The sequence below is a fragment of the Elephas maximus genome, chromosome 7, assembly GCF_024166365.1.
Source record: "Elephas maximus indicus isolate mEleMax1 chromosome 7, mEleMax1 primary haplotype, whole genome shotgun sequence".
Taxonomy (NCBI): Eukaryota; Metazoa; Chordata; class Mammalia; order Proboscidea; family Elephantidae; genus Elephas; species Elephas maximus.
The window spans coordinates 101,832,141-101,849,610 of NC_064825.1; the positions used below are offsets into that span (position 1 = coordinate 101,832,141).

The following is a 17,470-nucleotide window of genomic DNA, read 5'->3' on the forward strand; positions in this document are numbered from 1 at the left end:
CAATAGACACGTTCCCTCTTCAGGGCCATCACACTTGCTGTTCCTTCCACCAAGAATGCTGTCTCCCCAGATTGCCACATAGTTTGCTTTCTCAATTCATTTCAGGCCACTTCTCAAATGTCAGCCACCTCCTCAAAGAGGCCTTCTGCAAGTCCCCTATCAAATCTCACCCCAACTGTCACTCTCTTCCCCCTTCATTGTGGCTTCATTTTTCCTTATAACCCGTCTCATTACCTGACATATTATACATTGGTTATTTGCTTCTTGGATGCTGTCCCCACCAGCTCCATGAGGACAGAGCCCTGCTTCCTCGCTCACAGCTATGTGACTACTCAGTGACACACTGCCTGATGCGCAGAAGGCGCACCATAAATATTTGTTGAATGGATGAATTCGTAAACCCTTTCCCCTCTCATGTAATCCTCCTACAATTCCGTAAGCTCAGTTATTACTATTGCTTCCTCCCATTTTACAGAGGAGAAAACTGAGGCTCAGAAAAGATCCCTGCAACATGTATTCGTTTGTTTATCTGTTTATAGCCTACCTTATCCTATGGGGGAAACGCTGGTGGCATAGTAGTTAAGAGCCAAGGCTGCTAACCAAAAAAGGTCAGCAGTTCGAATCCACCAGTCGCTCCTTGGAAACCCTATGGGGCAGTTCTATTCTGTCCTATAGGGTCACTATGATTCGGAATCAACTCAACAGCAACGGGTTTGGGTTTTTTGGTTTATCCTATGAGAGGGGTTCTACTTTGTCACATGCGGTCACTATGAGTCAAAAATTGACTCGACAGCACCCAGGAACAGCAACAACATTCCAAAAATGAGTTAAGGTGACTCAGAGGGATTTATGACCCGATCCCGGTTTACACAGCTGGTAAGTGGCAGAAACAGGACATGAGCCCATGCCTCTACCTCCAGCCTCATTGTTTTTTCCGCTACCCCACTGTCCTGTGTGCCCGACCCAGTGTCACACATACAGCGGTGCTAAGGAGAGAGAGCTGTGTGTGGGCTGGGCACTCCCAGCCAGCATACCCGGTGGGTGTGATGAAGTGGGAGACCTCAGCAGGGCCAAGAGGTGAAGATGGGAGAAGTTAAACAGAAAGGAAGACCAGGCTGGGGCCAGGGTGCAGCTTCTAGCCTGGGCAGGCTGGGCAGCAGCCTGGCAGCCTCTGACTCTTGGGGCTGTCTCCTGCTGCTGGGCTTGTCCCCACCTGCCCCTTGCCTTCTCACAGCTCCTCACGGCCCAGCCGTCTCCTGCCTCCGCCAGCCTCTGCCAGCGCCAGCGGAAGGCGCCTGCAAGGCCTGTGGTCCTCTGCTCTTGGCCAGTCGGCCTCTCACAGGGCCCCCCGGTCAGGAAGTGCCGAAAGAGGAAGAGAGTTACTGGGCAGGATGAGTGCACTGGGGGCCGGCCACAGTGCCGGGGGAGGCTGCAATGTGGCCACAGCTCTGGGCCCCGTGGAGACGCTGGGGACAGGAGAGGGGGAGCAGCCTGGGGTACTGAGGCAGATGTGGCGTTACCGTTCCTGGGACGTGCCACAGATCCCGGCCGACACACCCCAGACACAGTAGGTACTCGGGATGGCATGGTGTGGGCACAGGACCTCTGTCCCTCTATGAGCCTTTTATCTGGGATGGAGAGGTGGTAGAAGTGGGGTTACCCACCTGCTGCCAGCAGCTCCTCAGAGGCACAAAGAAGGACACAGACAAGGGGCAGGGGAGTTCTTGTCATAGAGAAGGGGAGCGCTGATGTTTGGATTGTTGGGGACATGTGGCAAGCTCACAGGAGCTAAGAATGGAGGGAGCTAATGGCGGAATATTTGGGAAGAGGGGCTTCCATAGGAGTGTGGAGCTGGATGTTGAAGGTTTCTGAACCAGCTATGGGGCCTCGGGCAAACTCTAAGCGTCTTCAGCCCCTCCCTCAGAGCTTGGTGTTAGAGCTGTTGGAAAACTTCCCCACCAGGACCCATATACCCCAGGAGGCCAGTGTCAGATCCACTGGGAGATTTCGCCCCATCTTCCTGGCCACCCTGGCACCAGCTGCTGGCTGGAGGGCTGGTACCCACCTCCTTGGTCAGACCTTCTCTAGGCAGGCAGGAAATTTGAAGGAAGCTGAGAGAAGGTTCTGGGCCTCTGGGTGCTGGCTATTTCTCAAAATCACAGGCTTGCCCACAGGTCAGGGCCTCCAGTGTTGGCTATAAGTGGCTGGTTGAGGCTGGAAAAGGAGCTGCCAGAACCACAGAAGAGAGGGTGAAAGTGAAGGTGACACAGGATGTGGCTTTGCATAGAGGAGCGTGAAGAGAAAACAGCGGACAGCTGCCATGGGCATCAGGGTGGCAGGGTTTGGGGAGCAGGGGCAGCAAGAAAGGGAAGGGGGAAGACCATGCATGCTCTCCAGCTTCCTGGCCTCCCTTTGTCAGCCCTGAAGGGGTCATCAGAGGCTGCCAGAGCTCTGAATTCCCAAGCATGTGTGACAGCTTTGCCACCACAGGCAATTGCTCTGGTTCCAATTGCTTCCTCATCTCTGAGAATGACAACTTCAGCTGCCTTCGGGGATGTGTTTGTGTGCGCATATGAGGTGTATTTGTGTGTGTGTGCGTAAGAGGGATGTGGCAAAGTGTAACGGTTGTCCTGGTGGGTATTTGTGTGTGTATATGGGTGTCACAGTTAAGCACTCGACTACTAGCCAAAACTTTAGTGGTTCGAACCCACCCAGAGATACCTCAGAAGACAGGCCTAGCGAACTGCTTCCGAGAGGTCACAGCCTCGAACACCCTACAGAGCAGTTCTACTCTGCACACACTGGGTCGCCTGAGTCGGAGGCCACTCCACAGCAAGTAACAACAACATGTTCTATGTGGGTGTGTATGTTTGTGAGTGGTGGTGTGGTCAGGTGTAACTGTTGTCCTATGTAAATATATTTCTGAGTGTATAAGCCCTGTGGAGGTAATTCATGCCTGTGTAAGAGAGCTACAGGCTCAGCTGGATATTGTATTGGGAAAATGCTGTGTGTTTGGAGTGTGTGAAAGGGTTGGAAGCCGTTGTTGACTAGGAAGGGTGAATGAATTTATTTGTATGAGAAACAGGGACTTTCTTCATTGGCGCGTGCGTGAGGGTCTCATTAAGTGACTTCGGTCCTCGGGTGTATTTCTGAGTGTGAGAGGCTGGAGTGGGAAGTGTTAGAGTAAGAAGTGAACATAATTGTGTGAGAGAAGTGTTTGTTCCCCGTATAGGGGGGACAGTGTTACTTTTGTCCCCGTGGGTGTGATCTGTGAGAGCCAAGGGAATAAGAGTGGAGATGGTGCGTGGTTGCGAGTAGGCACAGGGTGTGTGAGAGGTATATATTCCACGTGGATGAGGAAGGGAAGGTGTTGACAGCCGCCTTCGCAGGTGTACACTTGTAAGAATCTAGGTTGTTTGGTGGGGGAAGGCTAAGGGGAGAGACGACGGTGTGTGTCTAGGTGCAGGCGGTGTGAGTGTGTCAGGACGGGGCGAATCTTTCCGACCCGGTAGACCACTTGCAGGGCTGGGGAGGCGGGGTCTAAGTGGCTCCGCCTCCTGGTAAGTGCCGCCCGCCAGGTCGCCTCAGTGGGTTGCGGCTAGGCCGGCGACCGGCAGAGGGCGCCGCGGGCCCGGTACCGCCGAGCAGCCGAGGGGGCGTGCTCGGCGGCGGGCAGGCAGCGGCCCGGCCAGCTATGCGGGGTCCTGCGGCCGCGACTGGCGGCACTTCCTGGAGCCGCGGCAGCCGCTTCCCGGGCACCTGGGCGTGGGGCGCGGGGGCGTGCGGCACGGGGCAGGCGGGGCAGGCGGGGCAGGCGGAGCCAGCGCGCGCCATGGCCGCGGCGGGCGGTGCGGAGCCGGCGTGCTGAGCCCGGCCACCGGCCCGGCATGGGCGTCTCCCGCAGGCCCGCCGCCGGCCGGGGCTAGGGCCGGATGGAGCCGCGGGACGGCAGCCCCGAGGCCCGGAGCAGCGACTCCGAGTCGGCCTCCGCCTCGTCCAGCGGCTCCGAGCGCGACACCGGCCCCGAGCCGGCCAGGGCGCCGCGGCGCCTCAGCAAGCGGCGCTTCCCGGGGCTGCGGCTCTTCGGGCACAGGTGAGCGGGGCGGCAGAGGGGCGGGCGCCGGCAGATACCACACCTGGCACGGGGGCACTCCTCGGCCACCGGCGGCGCGGACCATCTCGGTACTGACACTCAGTGGGATCAGTTCCAAGCCCGCGTGCATCAGTGGTCGGGCCTCCTCGGAACTGGCACCAATCGGGGTTTGCCCCCCGGGCACCGGCGGCACGGGCTACCTTGGTGTTGGCACCGCGTGGGGTCACCCCCCGACTCCAGGTACCTGCGGTACCTGTCACTTCCTCGGTACTGGCACTGAGTGGGGGCCATTCCCTGGCACTGGCAGTTTAGCGCGGCTCAGTCTCTGGTATGGAGGCAGGGTCAGACCCCACCCTCCAATAGGGAGCCAGAGTCCCCCTGGTACTAGCAGGCAGGGCCCCCATTACTGGCCACTTACCCTTTTTCCTTGGCACTAATAGAACAGAGCCTCTTTGTGCTTCTTGGCACCATCGAGATGGGGGTCAGCCACCCCCTGGGTGTCTGGTGCCTGGTTGCCTACCACCGCTGCATGGCGTCCTCAGAACATGGCCCCATTGGTACTGTCACAACACATGGCCATCGCAGAGCACTGGTCACTGATTTAATTGCTCCACGTTTTAAGCCTCTCCTTGGAGGCGGAGTACCTGCGCCTGATCACCTGCTCTACCTTGCTCTGAATTGGTGGGGAAACCCAAATCTCTACCTCTGCTGTGCATTCAGGATCTCTCCTCCCACCCCCTCCAGCCCTTGCCAGAAAAGGGATGGGGTGGGCTGAAGTCTGGGCTGGCTGTTAAAGCTCCATCTTGCCCCCTCCTCCAGAACTCCAAATGTCACCATCTTGTGCCTGTGACAGGGCTTTGACTAGGACGTTGGTGAGGAACTGGGGGAAGGGTATGGAAAGATTGAGTGCAGGCAGCTCACAGCATGTGCAACATGTCTTGGCCAGGAGCCACTCCTGCCCATGCAGCCTTGGTGTAAGGTAAGAGCAGCAGGGACCCTAGGAGTACCCTATCTGGCTCCCTGGGCTTTTTCCTGACTGACTCCAGCCCTTCTCCAAGGAGACTGAGGAGCTTGTAGCCAATCAGCTAAGGACCCAGAGCCACCTCAGACTGGACTCTGACCCGTTGGAGTTTGTCCAAGACCTCCTCTCACTTTTCCTCAGTTTCCCAGGCCTTTTGGCATTTGGCCCCTCAAGCTTTGCTCTGTTCCTTCCTAGGGTAGACTTTACCCACCAATAACTTGGGCAGTTTTCTCCTGTTCTGCAGGTTGGTGTATCTGTGGTGCTGACCTATGCCCTCTGCCTGCCTTACCTAAACAGGGCCCTGCTGTTTGCACTTACGCTGTGCCACAGGCACGCCTAGCGATCTGGATGCCTACACTGGCAAAATGGAGCTCCGTGGGCTCTTGTGAAGCCACTTAGACTTTATTGTCACATGAAATGACAGGGAGCTAAGCATTCAGTACCTCTGTTTTGTCACCCACAGCCCCACAAGATGGAACAGTTTACAGCCAGCTCTGCAGGATGTAGCCTCTGGTGTTCACAGGCTCCGGAGGCGGGGGTGGAGGGCTTCACCAAAGGCTTCCTGCCCCTGCCCACAGGGTACCAAGTGTTGGGCTCCTCTGACCTGTGGCTGTGCCCCTTCTGAAGGACACAGGGTTGTGCATGTGGGGATAAGCCTCAGACACATTTAGGAGGGAGAACAAGAAGCAAGAAAACCAGCAGGCACCCTTACATAATTCCCTGATTTAAGCAGGATAGGTGTTATTTTTCTGTTTTTATAGATGAGAAAGACACAGGTCTGAGAGGTAAGTGATTTACCCAGAGTCACATAGCAAGTGAAGGGCAGAGACAGTGTTTGAACTCAAGTCAGTCTGATTCCAAAACCCACATCCCTTTCTCTATCCCAGGTTCCCAAACAGTGAGCGCATCACAGTGACCTAGGGAGCCTTAAGACAGACAGATTCCTAGATCATACCCTTGGCAAGTCAGACTCATCAAATCTGGAGTGGGGCCTGGGCAGTTTTTAAAGCTTCCCAGGTTTTTCTAACGTGCTACCAAGTTTGGGAACGTCTGTGTTACATCACCCTGGAGATGGTGTAAATGATCTGATAGGATGCCTGGTGAGAAGAAGAGTAAACAGCACCTCTGGAAGTGTGTAACCAGGGTCCCCTGTGGCATAACTGTGCTGGGGGCATGGGGACCCAGCACATTTGGGGAACCCAGGAGAATGGGGGAGAGAACAGTGAGGAAGACTCCCCCCTGACAGGCCTGGAGTTCAGAGGGTCAGATATCCACTGGGACTGGCCCCCTCCCCTTACTTAATTTGACTGGGGAGGTGAGCAGGCATTTGGTTTAGTGCATTCGCTCTGGGCTCTGCCCCCGTTAATGCTGCTTATTTGTCCTACCACCTTTACTAGCTGATAGCCAGCCTCAGGTCAAAACCCTCAGTGCTCCAGCTGAAACCCACCCTTCATCTTTTTCCCAGTTCCCATGCTCATTCTTAACCTAGCTGCTGCTTGGCAGTGGGGTCACGGGTGCCAGACCACCTCCTCTGCCCTCTCAATTGGTGGGGAAGACCCCCAACCTCTCTGTCTGCTAGGCAGTCAGGATCTCGCCCCCCACCCCTTACATGCCTCTAGCTTTGGGGCTGAGGGGCCTGATGAGTGAATGGACAGGGCCTAGAAGGGAGTATCAAGGATAACAAGTGGATGGGTGGTGGCTGCTGAGGCTGCATTGAGAACTCTACATTTGGTTCTTGGCTCAGAGGGAGAGTTCCAGGATCAATTTGCAATGTCTGCTCTGGACTTGGCAGGGAGTGGTGATGGCACATGGGCCACATGTTGCCATCCCTGGTGTGGTCGGGTAGAATGGTCTCCGGATGGCAGCTTCTTTGGCATCTTCCTTCAAGAGGCTTTTCCTTAAAACCCACCTTAGCCCCCCTACAACTGGCTTTGAATCTGGGGAACAGTGCCATCTTCATTTTTGTAGCCCCATGAGACACAAGGCTGAGCCATGATCCTCCCAGCTCTGGATTCTTCCACCCCCAACTCTACCCCACCCCACCTCTCCTTGCTGGGAACCATCAGCCCCCTCACTGAGAAGGAGAAGGAAGAGGAGGCATAGACTCTGTCTGAATCCTCAGGGCATCCTGTTTCCCTCTGCCAGGAGCCAAGGAGGGCGGGAGCTGTGCATTTAGATCCTACAGGCCTACGGCTGGTCATTCAGAAATGGGCAGGAAGTTGACTCTGTCGCCTCCTCCTCCAGGGCCACCAGGAGAACCCACCCATCTTCTGTCCTGGCCCTGGCAGCCTGATCCTAGGCAGGTCACACAGCTTGTGGATTAGCTGGTTTTACACCCCAGGGGCATCAGAAATTACCTGGCACCTCACTCTTCTAGACATAAGGAGCCTTGGCCTCCAGAGCCCCTCGGAGCCCAAGCAGCTGCTTCACCGTCCCATAGGGCAGGAAGCACACCTGTGGAACAAGTTTGAGACAATAGGTCCCATTTAGAAGTGATACCACATGGCCCCAGTGAGCCCCGTCCCGAAGTTGGCTGGCAGAAGGTGCCAGCAGGGCAGCCTGAGCGGAAGCAGCCAGATTCTGGGTGGTTTTGCAATGAATGGGGAGCGACATGTTGAGGGATGCCTGGAGCTTAGAGGTGGGGAGACACTTTCTGTGGCGCCAGGGTGTCTAGGAACAAAAGGAGCTTCTTTGCTTACCTCAAGCTAGTACTGGGCCTCCAGTGAGCCCTGTGGGAGTGGCCCAGGTGGCCAGGGGAGGAGGGGACAAGCCAGAGTCCCTGAGTTCCAGCCACGTTGGGAAGAAAAAGGGCCCCGGTGCCTGAGCCGGGCATCAGTTCACCTCATCGTGGACTTCCACGCGAGGTCACGTGCCAGAGGGCGTAGGGCTGGCCAGGGTCAGAGAAGTAGGGTAGGATTCATGTAGTCTTCCTCCTCTACCACCACACATACATACACTTAGACACACACACTCACGCTGGCCTCTAGTTTACAGGTCAGGGCTGGGGATGGGCAATTCTTGTCATTTTTCTTTTCATGCTGTATCCTGAAAAGTTCAAATCCCGGGATGTGGAACTGCCTAGGACTCTGAATTGACACAAGAGAGCATGAGATTGGGGTTCCTCTCAGGCATGGACAGAGAAAGGACAGAGTGAGTCATCTCCAGTCGGGCTTGCTGGGGGCAAGCAAATGATACAAGCTTTCACTTCTCGGCTTTCTGGAGGGCTCTCCAGAATTCACCAGTCACCCCCAGCAGAGGAGGGGCTGGGTGGGCAGGTTAAGCCCTGACACTTGGGGCTAGACTGGTCCCTAGGTCTGTATCCCTTGCACCTGGTCAAGGGCAGGAGAGTTCCAGGACCTAGAATCTGATCAGGGAACCTGTCCTGCAGTATCACTAGAGCGGCACAAGGGGGCGGCAGCTCCCATTGTGGATTGGGCAGTGGGAGAGGAGGCTCTCCCTGCTAGCCCACTTACACCAACGACCTGCTTTGGGCCGACACACAGACACCTCCTGTGGGTCACTTACCTCACACTCTGCCTGGAGCCAATAAGAATGCAGCAGAAGGCAGGTAGGACAGGAACTTCCACAGCACCTGGCCCAACCCCTTCCTGCCAGAATTGAGGCCCAGTGTAGCGACCTTAAGGTGCCCTGGTGGTGCAGTGGTTAAGTGCTCAGCTGCTAATCGAAAAGTCAGTAGTTTGAACCCACCAGCCGCTCCACAGGAAAAAGATGTGCAGTCTACTTCTGTAAGGATTACAGCCATGGAAACCCTATGGGGCATTCCTGCTTTGTCCTATAGGGTCACTATGAGTTGGAATTGACTTGACGGCAGTGGGTTGGGTGGTGGTCTTGATTCAGCCAAGGTCTCACAGCCAGCTAGGGGCTGTCCAGAACCTGAACCCAGGCCCCCCAGTTCCCAGGGCCATGTTAATTTGTGCCACATCATGAGACCCCAAAACCTTCCCTGCTTCCTGAGAGAGCCTTGTCTGGCACCTTCCAGCCTGCCCCCCACCTCCCTTCGCCCCTGTCTCCCCTTGTTCCTCTGCCTCCTCCTGGAGGCTGCTGCTTCCACCTGAGCATTCTTCTCAGTCAGTGGAGTGGGGGAGGCACAAGAAGGGCGAGCTGCACTGTGTCCAGGCTTCCCGCTTCCCTTTTTTGTGATTGAGATTAGCAGGAGTGTCCCTCTGGGTGGTACTGAGCAGTCACTTGTGTCCCTGGGCTGCCTCCTCTGTGTTCCATGTGTGGGGTCCTAATACTCTTGGGGTGTCAGCCCAGCCCACCCCCCCCCCCCATGGTTCTCAGCACAGGCTCTGACTGGCACACAGGTCACAGGTGGGAGCAGGGTAGGCCCCAAATGCCCTTGGGGAGCTGCCATTCTGCCTTCTTTCCTCCTTGTCCCCTTCCTTGGCTGAGATACTAGAGAGGCCTGGTTAGGGTATGAGAACAAGGACTCTGCCCCAGGGAGGGCTGAGGAGATGTGCACTCCCTGCTTCCAGGTGAGTGATTTTCTAGCTCATTTTTCTCTGACAATTAACAGTTGACCAAAACCAAAAACCAAACCCATTGTCGTTGAGTCAATTCTGACTCACAGCAACCCTATAGGGCAGAGTAGAACTGCGCCTATAGGGTTTCCAAGGAACAGCTGGTGGATTCGAACTGCTGATCTTTTGGTTAGCTGCTGAACGCTTAACCATTGTACCACCAAGGCTCCTAACAGTTGACAGAAGCTTCTAAATCCATCAATTTTATGTTATCCTTACAGCAACCTTATAGTTAGTGTTAGTCCCGTTTTACAGGTGAAGAAACCAAGGCCTAGAGAGGTCAGGGGCCTTGCCTAGGATCACACAGCTCACACTGGAACCCAAGCCTAAGGATCTTTTCACAACATCAGGCTGCCCTACCTACTAGTACTCTTCGGTTCTTTCCCATCCCCAGACAGGTGGAGCCTAAGAAGGGGGTTTGAGTGTGCTGTGGGGGTGGTTTAGTTAAAGGTCTTTGTCACATGTCGGAGCGGAGTGAGACCCATGAGGTAGTCCGCTCTTGGACCCCAAGGGAGAGCTGCTCCCAGGATCCCTAGCTCCAGGATGTGCAAAGCTGGGCTAGCAGAGACCCTTGGGTAGGAGACGCGGGTTGTTAACAGGTTGTCAGGTGACTGCCTGGTTGAATCTGGGTGGAGGGTAGGTCTTGACCTTGTATTTTGCTTTAAAGGTACAGAGAGCATGGGGTTCAAGGGAAGTGTTCACAGGAGCCCTTGAGATCACCCAGGGGTCAGCGGGTGGTCTGTGGGAAGAGGTGTTTAGCCGGAAAGCACAGTGCTTCAGGCCTCTTTTGTCCCCAGAGCCTGATGGTGTGAAGTAAAGAGGGAGGGCAGGTGGGCCCCAGTGCCCTCACCCTCCACTCCCAGAAAGCTCCTCCCCCTGCTCCTGGCAGAGCGCCCTTTCATCGCTCCCACGTAGAGGCCTCTCCCCTGCCAGCCCGGAGCCTGATCACAGCACATGCCAAAATAGCTGTCTTGGATCCTGGGCTGCCCACGCCCCAGCATCTCGTGGGTTAACAGCTTGCCTGTCTCTCCGCCCCCTTTCCCCAGCTTGCTGACATTTTACAGAGGCGGGGGCGGCTGTGAAAGGGGCAAGCTGGTTCCTGCTCCCCAGCCCACACGGACACCCCATTGACACAACCTGCTGCCCACCTCTGGAAGGCATCCCTTGGGGGAAGACCTTCCTTCTGGCACCGCAGACATGGCACTCCTGAGAGTGTAAGGGATGCGCTCAGGGTTTGATGCCACTGCGGAGACCCACCCTAGATGACCCACAGAAGCCCCACTGAGCTGGTCTCCCCCTGGGATCTTTTTTAATTCTTTAAAAACCTCTTTTAAAGTGTGAAATATTTTTCAGATAGAGAAGTACTCTGAATAATGTAACACCACCACTTACCCATTGCCGTCGAGTCGATTCTAACCTATGGTGACCCTATAGGACGGTAGAACTGCCCCAAAGGGCTTCCAAGGCTGTAATCTTTATAGAAGCAGACCGCTGCATCTTTCTCCCAGGCAGCAGCTGGTGGGTTCGAATCACCGACGTTTCGGTTAGCAGCTGAATGCCTAAACACTGTGCCATCAGGACTGCTTTCATCACCACTTAGCTGGGTCAAATCTTAACAGGCTGTATTTGCTTTAGATAAAGATGGGGGTCCCTCTGTCTCCCTTCCGGGGAAAGAGGAAACCACAATCTGATTTTGATGTTTGCTGTTCTCATGCCTGTTTTAAAATGCTTTCTATATGGGTGTGTATCTATAGCAGGATATGCTACTGTTTTGTGTAGCTTTAAATTGGATTTAAGTAGCATACTAAATATATTCTGAACTTGGGTTTTTCCTTCAACCTTGTTTTGAAGATTTAAATCTTGATATCTGAGCCCTGTTGTTGTGTGCCATTGAGTCGATTCCAACTCACAGCGACCCTGAAGGGCAGAGTAGGACTGCCCCATAGGGTTTCCAAGGAGCAGCTGGTGGATTCGAACTGCAGACCTTTTGGTTAGCAGCCAAGCTCTTAACCACTGCACCACCAGGGCTCCTACATGAGCTCCAGTACATACATTTTAGCTGTCGTATAGTATCCTGTTTTCTCACTATGGGGCAGTTTATTTGCCCAGTCTCCTGTTGATGGGCATTTAGGTCGTTTGCAGCTTTCCGCCGTTAAAAGCAATCCTTCGGAGATCGTTCAGGGGCACGGTTCCTTGTGCCTGCTGTCCACCAGTGTTTGATTGTAGGGTGTGTGTATCTTCAATTTGGGTAGATGTTGCCAAATGCACTGCAAAGTACTTGTCATAATTTATAGGCCTCTGGAGTTACTTACTTTGTTTAAACTTTTGATAAACCAGGGAATTGGTTACCACGTATAAAGACTTTCTCTTTCAAGCTTGCTACAGTCTCATGAGGCAGACAGGTGGGTGTTATCCCCATTTGCCAGATGAGGAAATTGAGGCTCAGACAGGTTAATAGATTTCGCTTGAGGGTGTGTAATTGGTTGGAGATAGAATCCCTCCAGACCCTAGAGTCCAAATCCATGGTTTTTTACCTTTGACCCCTGTGACTTCTCAGAGCCATTTTAGGCATAGTTGCTGCTTCAAAGACAGGAAGAACCCCTGTGTGGGGTGTGAGGAGGCCTCCTGGGGAGGGGGCAGGGCCTTGGGAGCTGGTTGCTGACTTGGAGGAGGTCCTATAGGGAATGGGAGGGAGCATCGCGGTCAGAAGTTTCAGAAAAAAAACTTGTTGCCATTGAGTTGATTCTGACTCACAGCGACCCTATAGGACAGAGTAGAACTACCCCACAGGGTTTCTAAGGAGCAAGTGGTGGATTCGAACTGCCGACCTTTTGGTTAGCAGCCGAACTCTTAACCACTGTACCACCAGGGTTCTGAGAGGGTTCAGAGGGAGTTAAATTTTGAATGAGGGGATGAGGGAGCAGTGCTGCTCCCGGCAGCTGGGGAACGGAGCCCACTGCAGACATAGGAGAAAGAAGCCAAGGAGTAGAACTGGTCACAGGAGAAGAGGGATGTGGGGGCCAGCAGGGGGTTTGTAACAAAGGGGGCCCACTGGGAGACATATCAGTGTTCCCATCAGGGATCACTTTCGGTGTGTACCTCTGAGAAGCAGGAGCTTAGCTGTGACCCACAGCTCAGCCACCCAGTGCTGGCAGGAAGGCCTCAGGAGCTGGCCAGCTGCCGGCATGGTGTGCGGCCTCCTGTAGGCTAAGCCAGAACCATTCTTTTTTTCCTCTATTCACTCTTCAAACCACATTAGGCACCTCTGGATCCTGGGAGTACAATTACGAGCAAGACACAGTCCTGGGGGCTCACAGTCTGATGGGGGGATAGCAATTTGTGAATCAGTGCTGATGCCCCAGAATAACCCAGAGGGCCTGGGCGTGGGAGAGCTAACCTCCCAGGAGAGGGGGCTGGGGAGAACTTTCCAGCAGAACCCATGTCTGAGCCAAGTCTTACAAGATGAAGAGAAAAAGATGAGGGAGAATTTACTAAGCAGAAGAGGGGAATGGTGTTTTGGGCAGAGAGACTACCAGGTGGGAAGTGCAGGGCTACAAAAAGGACCCCACAAGAGTTTTACTTGACAGAAGCATCTAGAGGCAGAGTGAGGGGTTGAGAGCATGGACCATGGAGCAGACTTTTGAATTTGAGTCCCAGCTCTGCCACTTACTAGCTGCACGACCTCAGGCAAGTTATGTAATATCTTTGTGACTCAGTTTTTTCATCTGTAAAATGGGAATAATGGTACCAACTCTTCATTTTTATGAGGGTTAAGTGAGTTAACATTTGTAAAACACTTTAAACCATGCCTGGCACAGAGTGAGTGTGTATGTATTAGTAAAATGAAATGTAAAAACTATGGAAGAGAGATGGGAGAGGCATCTGGGAGGCCTATTGAAGGCCAGGCCCAGATCTTTGCATTTCGTCCAGCTGACAGTGGGGAGCCAGGGAGGGGTAAGGGGGTGCTTTACAATGAATTCTGCAGCAGTGGGAGGTGACTTGGACTGGAGGCGTTGAAGGAAGGAGGCAGTCGTTCATTCTACAAACCTTTCTCTAGGGCCTACCAGGGGCCTCAGGACATGAAGAAAGAGACTGGGGGTGTTCCATCAAGGAGCTCAGAGTTAGGGTCCCTGGCTCAGCCCCCAAGCCTCTGAGGCAACCCCTCGTCCCCTACTTGCCCACCACCCACACACTGTGACTTCGTGTCACCATATCCTGCTGTTAGGTGTCATAAGGAAGGCCATGGAGAGCATGGAGTGGGCAGTGGCACCTAGCCCCAAAAAGGGCCTCCAGCTGTCCCTCATGGGGCCCCTGGAGAGGAGAGGAAGATAGCTGGTGCGATCTCCTCGAGCCCAACAACAAGAAGTGGCCTGGGCCAGCCTGCTCCTATGGTCAGCCCTTGGGTGCAGTACTTGAGATAGGAAGCCCTTGTCTTCCTTGACGGCTTCGGCCCCTGCCCCTCCAAATTCCCTGTGCATTCCTTTTGTGCTGCTTCTGCAGTGGTAAAGACTGGACTCAATGTCAGGCACTGTGCTGGGTGGACCAGATGCACTAAGCCTGGCCCCACACCCCCCAGGAGAAGTGTGGATTTGAAAGAATCAGAGTGTCTAAGGGTCCAGCAGCAGAGGAGCCAAATGGGTAGTGTGGGGTTATCAGTGGGTGCGATGCCTTCTTGGCCGGGACAGTTGTGAGCAAGTGGGATTTTGACACGAGGTGGGAAGGGAGTCCCAGCCAGCGTTCTGGGCAGAAGGTAGCCATGTGCAGGGGCACAAGCCATGAGCTCCGCACAGCCAGACTGGAGGACAGCGAACTGATTGGCTTGGTCAGAGCCAAAGGTTTATGGCAAGGCATCATAGGCTAAACTAGTGCCACAACTGCGGAAACCATTTGCCGGGCTGAAGGGCTTAGAATTCACAGTGAACCTGTGGTCCTGGAAGTGCCCTAGATACTTTCAGAGGATTGGTGAGGTTAAAACAGTTTTCACTTATATCATCCTGAGACCAGAAGAACTAGATGGTGCCCGGCCACAACCGATGACTGCCCTGACAGGGAGCACAATAGAGAACCCCTGAGGGAGCAGGAGAGCAGTGAGATGCAGACCCCAAATTCTCATAAAAAGACCAGACTTAATGGTCTGACTGAGACTAGAGGAATCCCGGCGGTCATGGTCCCCAAACCTTCTGTTGGCCCCGGACAGGAACCATTCCCGAAGACAACTCATCAGACATGGAAGGGACTGGACAGTGAGTTGGAGAGAGATGCTGATGAGAAGTGAGCTACTTATATCAGGTGGACACTTGAGACTGTGTTGGCATCTCCTGTCTGGAGGGGAGATGGGAGGGGAGAGAGGGTTAGAAACTGGCAAAATTGTCACGAAAGGAGAGACTGGAAGGGCTGACTCATTAGGGGGAGAGTAAGTGGGAGTATGGAGTAAGGTGTATATAAGCTTATACGTGACAGATTGTCTTGATTTGTAAATGGTCACTTAAAGCTCAGTAAAAATTACTAAAAAAATTAAAAACAGTTTTCATAACAATAAACCCAAAAACCCATTGCTGTCCAATTGATTCTGACTCATAGTAGCCCTATAGGACAGAGAAGAACTGCCCCATAGGGTTTCCGAGGCTGTAAATCTTTACGGAAGCAGACTGCCACAGCTTTCTCCATGAGATGTTATTTGCCTGTGTTAACGTTTTTGTACTGATGGTGTAAAAATAATGGTGGGTGAAACCGCTGGAACCCTAACACAAAGCAAGGCAGTGGCCCCAGCGTGTTGGCAGTCACTGTATTCTTCTCTCCATGCACTTGCACTTGAAAGAAGAAAAGCAGTAAGAATTAACTGTAGAAAGTCGTGATGGCAGAATACTGTGTTTGTAGTAGTCTGTACGAAGACATGTGAATGTCCCCATAAAGGCCTCCTGCTGCAGACTATCCGTGACGGCTGCCTTAAGTAAAAGCCCTGTGCGGTTGTTTGTGTTACAAGCTGTTCTAGCTCCTTTTTTAAAATTTTTTATTTTTAAAGGAACACCATCTTCACTTGCAAGAACACCTGATAGACAAACTATTCAGACCTGGGTATTCGGCAGACGTTTTCTCGGTAATGAATGAGGTGAGCTTGTCACTTCCAAAACTGTCAGTACCAATGATAAAATTTGAGCCTTTGAGCATGAATCTGAATTTTAGAAACCTTGCATTCACTTTCTAGAGCCTGACAGCTTCCCAGGGCTTAAAGACTCTTCTGATGAGATCAGTAGTGGTGCTAGTAGGTATGATTTTTTGTGTCATAGAATGAAACGTGCCAACATTGGCAGATCTGCCGAACTCTAAGTAAACCGTATTTTCCACTGACCAGTGCTTGATGTTGCAGAATTCAGGGTGCGAGAATGAGCCATGAAAAGTTCCTTGATAGGGTTTCAGAGTCCACATTGCAGCTCAACTTTCAGAAACTACCATTTGTCACATTTTGGTGTAGTTGTAAAAAAGAGCATCCATAATTATCTGAAAAGGCTATTAAACTGCTTTTCCATTTTCTGACTCCATGTCACTGTGAGGCAGAATTTTTCTTCTCACACTCCAACCAAAACAGCATCTCAGCAGGTTGAATGCAGAAGCAGCTCCGCTAATCCAGATGTCTTCTGTTCAGCCAAACGTTAAACAGATTTACAGAAACGTGAAACCATGCCACTGTTCTTACTAATCTTTTTTTTTTTTTAGGAAACATAGTTTATTTTTCATAAAAGTATGTTATGTTCACCTGTAATGGGTTTATTACTGTTTTTAAATGAGTTAATAAATACCTTAAACAGTTCTCAGTTTTAATTTCTCATATGGTAAAATTAGTAGCTATAACCCACAGAAACAAAATCTCCTTAGGGTCTTCAAAAATTTTCAAGAGCATAAAGGGTCGCCATGAGTTGGAACTGACTCGATGGTAAGTGGTTTTTTTTTTTTTTAAATCCAAAGATCCGGAAGTTTGGGAACTGCCACTCTGGACCCTAGGGAGCCATGGCAGGAGTGTGAGTCAGAGAGTAGCATTCCAGGCAGGTGATACACATGTGGCACGAGTCGGGGCAGCTTGGAATGGCCCCCTTGTCAGGGCCGGACAACCCAGGCTCCAGGGTCCCAGCTCAGCCACCTCTGAGCTTGGGCAGTCACAGGCCTCCCCAGGTCAGGTGCCTCATCTGTTCCACCGGAAAGGTAACACTGCCCCCACAGGGAATGATGAGCCTCCCGTCTGATAATGCTTGTGTTGTGAAAAAGTGCTTTGGAGTTGTGAAAACACCCCACCGGTATTTATTTTTGTGGTTGTCTGGAGCCGGTGTGCTTAGCTGTCTCAGATGCTTTCCTGAGACTCTAGGAAATCTGTCCAGAGGACATGAGAGGGCGGCAGGTGGCTGGGCACTGGGCTGCACACCTGGCCTCCGCGTCTCCTGCCCTGGACCTTTTGTGGAGGGGAGGCTGTTGCGCTGTCACTTAGCCCAGCTCTGGGGACTTTAGGAACAATCAGAGCTGCTTGTGCCCGCCCACCCGCTGTCTACCCGCTGCAGGGCCTGGAGCCGCCGCTGGGAGAGGAAGTGCAGTTGGTTACCAGCTGGGTTATTTTCATAACGGCTGTCTCAGGCTGGGGGAGGGGGCAGAGGCGCAGCCACCTCAGCTTGCTGCTCTCCAAACTAGGACTTGCTCAGCCAGAGGCCGGCAGCACAATTGGGAGCAGAGCCGGGCTTGCCCACCCTGGGGACCACAGCCCCACCCGCTTGCCCACCTCCTGCGTGCCGCCCTGCCTTCCAGATCAGGTCAAAAGGGGCTCCCCCTCCC

At 53.3% G+C, this 17,470-nt stretch overlaps 1 protein-coding gene across 6 annotated transcripts in view; it reads left to right on the forward strand.

Moving 5' to 3' along the window:
* DGKZ (diacylglycerol kinase zeta) overlaps positions 1-17,470 on the forward strand; it is a 49,303-nt gene that overhangs the window by 11,782 nt on the left and 20,051 nt on the right. For 2 of the 6 annotated variants that reach the window (XM_049891012.1, XM_049891013.1), the window contains exon 1: positions 3,827-4,093. The exons of 2 other annotated variants lie outside the window; for them this stretch is intronic. In XM_049891012.1, the coding sequence (XP_049746969.1) occupies positions 3,933-4,093 (161 nt within the window). In that variant the 5' untranslated portion in view covers positions 3,827-3,932. Of the gene's footprint in view, positions 1-1,391; positions 1,568-3,826; positions 4,094-16,485; positions 17,449-17,470 lie in introns of those variants that run through there. 2 more of the 6 variants (XM_049891011.1, XM_049891008.1) reach the window with 2 other exon arrangements.